At 40.2% G+C, this 7942-nt stretch overlaps 1 protein-coding gene across 1 annotated transcript in view; it reads right to left on the reverse strand.

Moving 5' to 3' along the window:
- LOC119407603 (neuroblast differentiation-associated protein AHNAK) overlaps positions 1-5773 on the reverse strand; it is a 6745-nt gene extending 972 nt beyond the window's left edge. Inside the window, exons 1-5 of the mRNA XM_037674428.1 lie at positions 5686-5773; positions 2755-2833; positions 1564-1684; positions 1288-1463; positions 20-1025 (exon numbers count right to left, since the gene is read on the reverse strand). Of these exons, the coding sequence (XP_037530356.1) occupies positions 20-1025; positions 1288-1463; positions 1564-1684; positions 2755-2757 (1306 nt within the window). The 5' untranslated portion in view covers positions 2758-2833; positions 5686-5773. The remainder of the gene's footprint in view (positions 1-19; positions 1026-1287; positions 1464-1563; positions 1685-2754; positions 2834-5685) is intronic.
- Between the last annotated feature and the right edge of the window lie 2169 nt (positions 5774-7942).

Consider the following 7942-nt stretch of genomic DNA (forward strand, 5'->3'; position numbering starts at 1 on the left):
TGAGGCCAGTTGATTTTACCTGATGGGGCATCAATGTCAAGATCAGGAGTCTGAACATCTACATCAGGGCCTTTAAGGTCAACATTTGGCAAGTTGGCATTAACATTGGGTGCACTCAAATTACCATCAATCTTTGGTGTAGAGACCTTAAGATCAGGTGCTGAAAGGTCAGCATTGAGGTCCGCATTGAGATCAGCATCTGGTCCTTTAACTTTAGGGCCTTTCCATTTTAAATGAGGCCAGTTGATTTTACCTGATGGAGCATCAATGTCAAGATCAGTGCCTTCAAGATCAGCTTTTGGCAAGTCAATGCCAACACTGGGTGCACTCAGGTCACCATCAATCTTTGGTGTAGACATCTTAAGATCAGGTGCCGAAAGGTCAGCATTGAGGTCAGCATCTGGTCCTTTAACTTTGGGGCCTTTCCATTTTAAATGAGGCAAATTGATTTTGCCTGAGGGCATGTCAACATCAGCATTTACATCAGGGCCATTCAGATCCACCTTTGGTACATTCAGATCAAAATCTGGATTTTTAAGATCCACCTTGGGGGCTGACAGATTGAGGTTTGGTGCCTCTACACTTTTATTAACAGAAGGGAAAGCTGCATCTCCAGATATATCCATTTTTGGTTTTGGTGTTTCAAGATGAGGCAGATTAAAATGTGGCATTGTGAATTTTGGGGCACTGTATTTGCGTGCCTTTACGGCTGGTTTCTCAATATCAATGGAAGCACTTGGTGTCTTTACCTGTGGAGTTGAGACACTGGCATTTGGTGCTTTTAATCTGCCACCTATATCTGCATTTATTTCTGGCCCCATCAGTCCTGTGGAGGGCATCATAACTGTAGCACCTGCATCAGCTGAGCGATTATTTAGGCTGAGTTTGGGAAGGTCTCCATTGAGAGTGGGGCTTCTTATTTTACCACCAAATCCATGATCAGTGTTGAGATTTCCACTCAAGCCATTAAAGGAAACTGATGGTGCTTCAGCTAATGCATCCAGTGAGAGGTCCTTTTGAAGCAACTGTAAAAGAGGAATTTAAAAAAGTATATTAAGATGCAATTGAAGTATTACATTTTGGATAATATATTTTTTATCCAAATTGTTCAAAACTATTCACTAAATTGGAAAACCCTACTTGAATCTACTGCTGTTTTTATGAGGACAAAGTCCAACACACTGTTATACAATATATTCTAAATAGATGTCTGTTTATATCTTTTTATTTTTATGATCAATCACAAATTTAAATCAATTTTGCCAAGGCTCAGACTGTAATATTTACCGCTGTAGGGTCTTTGAGCCCTAATCCCAAGGGACCAAGTCCAGCGCTGGCACTCAGATCTTTCTTTGTCACAATCTTCAGTTTGTTTTCATAGGGCTTCAGGACCTCCAGGATGTTATGCACCTCATTTCGGTCAAGGTCGTGCAGATTTATGGTTGCTGCCACAATATCATCCTCTGGAACAATAAGGAACAATGTTAAATCTTGAAACTAAATGCGCATTAGAGGTCCAAAAAACAAAAATAATTTTATGAACAGCATTTTTTTTCCCCTGACCAGCTTGCAGGCCAGCTTTGGCAGCAATTGATTCGTCTGCATTCCCTTGAATGGAGAGTCCATTCCCAGAGCCATCTAGAGCCAGGTTTCCTGAAACACTTGCGTTTTTGATTTCTCCACTCTGAAAGAAAATAGAAAACAACAAAAGATCTTATTTACAACGTGTATTTACATTTCCATCTACCATCCATTCATCCATTTTCTTCCGCTTATCTGGGGTAGGAACGTAGATTGATCAGTAAATTGAGAGGTTCACCTTTTGACTCAGCTCTCTCTTCACCACGACAGACCTGTACAGCGCCCGCTTCACTGCAGACGCTGCACCTATCCACCTATCGATCTCACGTTCCATTTTTCCCCTCATTTGTGAACAAGACCCCAAGATACTTGAACTCCTCCACTTGGGGCAGAACCTCCTCCCTGACCTGAAGAGGGCACTCTACCCTTTTCCGGCTCAAGACCATGGCCTCGGATTTGTAGGAACCGATCATCCTGGCTGTGTCGCACTCTGCTGCAAATCGCTCCAGCGAAAGCTGTAGCTCACGATTTGATGAAGCCAATAGAACAACATCATCTGCAAAAAGCAGAGACGTGATCCTAAGGCCACCAAAACAGACCCCTCAACACCTTGGATGCACCTAGAAATTCTGTCCATAAAAGTTATGAACAGAATCGGTGACAAAGGGCAACCTTGGCGGAGTCCAACTCTCACTGGGAACGAGCCCGACTTACTGCTGGCAATGCGGACCAGGCTCTGACAGCGGTCATACAGGGACCTAACAACCCGTATCAAAGGGCCTGGTACCCCATACTCCCAGAGTACCCCCCACAGGGTTCCCCGAGGGATGCGGTCGAACGCCTTCTCCAAGTCCACAAAGCACATGTAGACCGGTTGGGCAAACTCCCACGCACCCTCCAGGACCCTGCTGAGAGTGTAGAGCTGGTTTAGTGTTCCACGACCAGGAAGAAAAACGCACTTCTCCTCCTGAATCCGAGGTTCGACTATCCGACGGACCCTCCTCTCCAGAACCCCCGAATAGACCTCACCAGGGAGGCTTAAGAGCATGATCCCCCTGTAGTTGGAACGCACTCTTCCATCCTACCATTGCTTGTATTTTATCATTTCATTCAGACTTTAAGTTTTGACACAGAACCATTAGGTTTTTTTAAGGGCTGCTTTGATGTACTTACCATTTTGTGCTTGTATTCACACCCACATATCAAGGAATAAATGCAAAAGACCACGGGAACGTCACTCCAGCAAAACAATCTGTAAAACAGTAAAGCAAAGTTGTGACAGTTCTAATCAGTGTCATTACAAAGACAGCAAGGTACAAGTCTTAATTTGATGGTTAGTTTATTAGGAAAAAAAAAAAGTTAATTTTTTGTCGTTATTCCTTTTTATTATTTTTAAATGTCGTTTGTCAGTTGGTTGTTTTAAATATTCACTAATAATACAGCCATCAACAGCTTAAGGCCTAGAAGAAAGAACTGATTTAAGGTTTTTGTTTGATTTAATTGCTATAATGCCCATAAACGAAGTTCCTGCCCTGGTTCTAACTCAGCCTCACCTCATTACCAGTTTGTATGCTGCAGTAATTCCTACTTTGAAGATAAAAACAGTTACCATGGTACAGTTTCCAGTGGTTCATATTACTATTGTAAAAATGTTATCAAAATGGATACCGTTTGCAAACCATACGGTAAATGTTTATCCAGTAGAAACATAATCCTGGACCAAAATAGAAGGCAGTTACAGAACACTGGACATTTTGAGTAAACAGAACCAAGACTCGTGCTCGTTTGAATTCTAGATTCAGAATAGTGCTGAAAGAAGCTCGTTTTGAAGGTGGTCACTGCATAACATGCAGGTTAAAAAAAAAAAAAAAGGAGTAATAGTTAAATCTATTTGAGAGACCACTTTTTTTTTTTTTTTTTTTTACACCAAATGTAACAAATCACAGACTAATATTGGCAGTCTTTGGAACTCAGTACCGTGTATAACTTGTTTACCAGCTTTTTAAAAACTTTGTCGTTTTCCACCATCAACCTACACGCTGCGCTTGCCCAGACTGGACGGTAGTTACACTGAAGGGAAAGTTTTACCTTATCTGCTGTTTTCTTTACAAATAATTTTATTTACCAATACAACCTAACTGTGCTGCAATCTATTTGGACTGAAATGAAATGCATTTAATTAGCTGTGATTTTGATTTATTATTTTTTTGTATAGTGCTTTAAGATGACTTGTCGTGAATCTGTACGATAAAAATAAACTGAATTTATTTGAATTTCCCATGTATTTTTTGAAGATCTGAAATGAATTCAGTACAGCGAATATAATGTTAAACAATTAAACAAGTATTTCAACTTATACCACCACCACCACCACCACCACCACCACCACCACCACCACCACCACTACTACTACAGCTAATAATGATTTTAGATGGAGGAAATCCCACTTAGGTTGCTGGGGTTTTTTTTTTTAATCCTTTATGCGCATTCTTAATACGTTTTTAAAATATAACAAGAATTGTAATTGAAATTAAAGTACAGAATAATTGTGTTAGGACCTTTTATACCCTTTCGTATAATATACTTTTTCATACCTCCCCAAATCATTGTAGCAAATAAAATTTCAAACCAGATGAAAACATTAATCCAGCTGGAAAGACGAGTGTTAATCAATACAGTTAGAAGACGCAGTTCAGTCTTTAGTGGGGGCTATCACCAAGGCTAAGTTCATCCTGCCTGTGTTCATCCTTTCCCACCTGCCTTCAGCAGCTTCTACAATCTGAGGCTGATCGAGAAACACCACCCAAAAACCACATCGTCTCATGCTTCAGGAATTCTAGACATCTGGCAAGTTTAGAGAAGGGAATGTGCGCATTTAAACCAGTTGGTTTGGATTCATACTGACTGACACACACACAAACACACACACACACCCTCCTCCCTTTGACCACACCTTAGCATTTTCATATTGAAAGGCTAATGTCATAGCTGAACTGACGTGCAGGTTTGAGGGGAGCCTTGTTGGATTGTGCAACAAAACCTCAAAAATTAACAACCAAGGATGGCTACTGCAATCTGATTTCAAACTACATCTGTAATTTAAAATTAATGGAACACGTGACCAAAAAAGTTATAATGGAGACGGGAAGATCCAGCTTGTCGATTGCAAAAGCAACGTTGAGCAGAACATCCCAGGGATGAGACAGATCCAAGTGGCAGAATCTGACCTCAGATCAGAGAGTTCATTTGAACAAAAGCTCATTGGTAAGACAAACCACCAGTCCTTATAACAAGCCAACAAACTGAGTTGCGATAACTTTGCTTCACATAGAAGAACTTGCAGATGGCAGATAAAGTCTGTGTTTATTTTGCTTGCTCAGGATGGGAGACTGACGCAGTGAAGATTCAACATGTCTGCTGACTTCCTTCCTCAGATCACCATTTGACTTTTGTATGCATGTGGATGTTTCTGTTCAGTGCCCTGGACAACTTCTGTTGTGATGTGGTGCTATAGAAACTGAACTCAAGACTTGTTTGTCTAATAATACGCCAACGACAGAAAGCCAGTGACCGTGTTTTGAACCGCTCGACTCTTTTGCAGAGGCGTCCCAGATTCTTTCCAAAACAAAAAACCAGCAAGGGTTCAAAGAAAACAAAAGTCAAACAACAACAACAACGGTGTTAATAGGTGTTTTCCTTGGTAACACCAAGTCAAGAACAGCATCAATCAGTTCAAGTTCCACTGACCACAAAACTGAAGATCAAACCCAGTATAATGTTTCTTCTATACTAGAAAAGTCTGCTGCACCATTTACATTGTGACACCCCAAATCAGATAAATTCAATACCTACTGATAAATTAACAAGTGTTCTCTAGTTCCAAATCTGTCTATTAACTGAGGTGGTGTGATTAAATAATTTGCAGCTGAAAAATATTGTATTAAAAATACAATTTTAAAAAAGCAGAGCTAAGCATCTAGTTTTGATGTAAAACAACCAAATCAATTAATTGATTATTATTATTAGTTAAAATTTATGTTTCCAGGTCTCTTGATTTTGGACCACAATGCTAAGAGCCATATTTTGCATATGTGAGGAACTCACCAGGTACTGCAGTCAGAGACGTCTTGACCCATGGAGAGATGTCCACTCTTCAGAGTATCACTGCTGCTCTGTTTGACAGAACCTGATGAATCAGTCTGTTAAATGCCTGTAAGCTTAAAGTCAGCCAGGAGAACAGGTTTGACAGCATCAGGACCGCCTCTCCTCATGACCCATTCCTTATTTGCAACACATACACACCTTGAGTTGAGACCGAGTTTTTGCCTGCCGAAACTTAACTAGAAAGCTTGGAAGAGAAAGATGTTGCAGAGAAACACCACTCCTTTTATAAACAGGACTAACCAGGTTTACAACAGCACGACTGTCTCACAAGCAAGCACCAGAGCTTTTTCTCTACGTCACATCTTCATTTTGGAACATTTGTTCCTATAAACTAGCCCAAGGCACCGATTTATTTTTCAAATCTTGGCTGTGTGTTTAAATACAAATACCAAATTAGCTGCCCATTTAAAGCATGTTTCAGACACCACAGTTCATTCAACACACTCATATCTGCATCCGTTGCCCTCTCTTTTATGAGCATCCTCAAACTCATTGCACCATGAAATTTAACAATGACAGGAGAGGTGGTTACATTGGATCATGCTTGCAGATTATAATTTTCATACCACAAAAATTGTAAATGACTCAATATATTCTAAAAAAAAAAAAAAAAAAAAATGCGTTTACAGCTGTGGTTTATCCAAAAATTACAAATAAAGTGAGGTTTATGTTTGGACAAATTTAAACAACACCATGAAATAACTGACCTGAGTTAACAATGTTATGGGGTTCTTCTCCTTGTTGTGGGACAGGAAGTCACCAAAACAGTTAAAAAGTGACAACTGCGGAACATAGATGGACAAGAAATATGAGAACAGATTAAAAAAAAAAAAATCTGAAAAGTACAAAACTTCCCTGGAGTCATATTGTCAGCCTCCACCTCTTACTCCTCTGTTTTTTGTAACCATTGAGTACAGAGGCCGACAAGAGCAAACACACCGCAAAACATGAATCAAGCAAGCTCCGAAATACACACACCCACACACACACACAAAAAAAATGCAAAAGAAAAATTTGACAATCACAGATAATAGAACAACCAACAAAACAAAGAAAACATGCTGCAAATGCCAAACACACTAAAAACACTTCTTTCTTCCCACCAACTTCCTTCTGTGGAACTGTTTTTACAGCGGCTCTGGACCCCCTTGTGATCTGGGGCATTTCCATTTTGTAGTGAGCGCGCAGCGTTTTTTACTTGCAGTTGTTCAGGAGTTTGTATCATTTATGCATTCGCTGCGCCTGTCGGTCACTGTAATTTAGCTTCTCTGGCAGTTTGGGAAAAGCACAAAACAAAAGAATAAAAACTAAATCTGCTGTGCGTTTAGAAATTATGCACCCCGACTTCTGGTTGAAGCACCTTTTACTGCAGCTTTGACAGAAAATGGGGAGGAAATAAAGTTGTCCTTGAAGACAATATGGGACAATGGGATTTTAGCAAAACAAGCGAGTACCTTGTGTTCTCTGGAGTTCTACGGCTCAGACAAACTTCACAGTAGAACATTTAAATGAATCACAAAGTGTGACTTTACTTAACTAAACTGGCATTTTCACAGCTTTTATGGTTTTTACCCAGTTGCAGTTTAGGTCTGATGATGAAACGTTGAACGTAGACTGTGATGTCATGCCCAGATTTGAGCCGTTTAAAATGTTTGGAACCAAACCCTTCTACAACTCCCATTCAGTTTCACCTTCACAACAAGCATCATTCTTCTTTCACTCAGTTTCTTTCACCTCTCGTTTTTCCTCTTAAATCCCTCCAGATTGCAGAGTGCATATATCTAAATTTTCACGGACTTCTACTGTATCTGAGCAGAGAAGTTGCTCTTTAAAACGAGACACAAAACCACAGACACAACAGTAACTTGGGTGACAACCACTTACACTACTTACAGTTCTGAAAATGTTTTTTCCAGTACAACTTGCATTTCCACACAGCTGCTGTTTGCTTGAAGCTTCATTTCTACTCCCAGGTTTCTGACGCAGGTGTGCAGCATGGTGGACACACAGGTGTGTGGTTACCATGGTGACCCTAACGAGCCACTGGCAGCAGCTAGTGTGTGCTTTGCTGTTGATGAAAACCTGTCCTGAAGTGAACATTCATCACAATCTGCTGACCATTAAACAACTACTGGGTTCTTTCACTCATGTTTTGGAGTACTAAAACCTAATTTTGAAATATATTTTTCTTTCATTG

Source organism: Nematolebias whitei, chromosome 1 (assembly GCF_014905685.2).
Source record: "Nematolebias whitei isolate Nwh7 chromosome 1, NemWhi1, whole genome shotgun sequence".
NCBI classification, from domain to species: domain Eukaryota; kingdom Metazoa; phylum Chordata; class Actinopteri; order Cyprinodontiformes; family Rivulidae; genus Nematolebias; species Nematolebias whitei.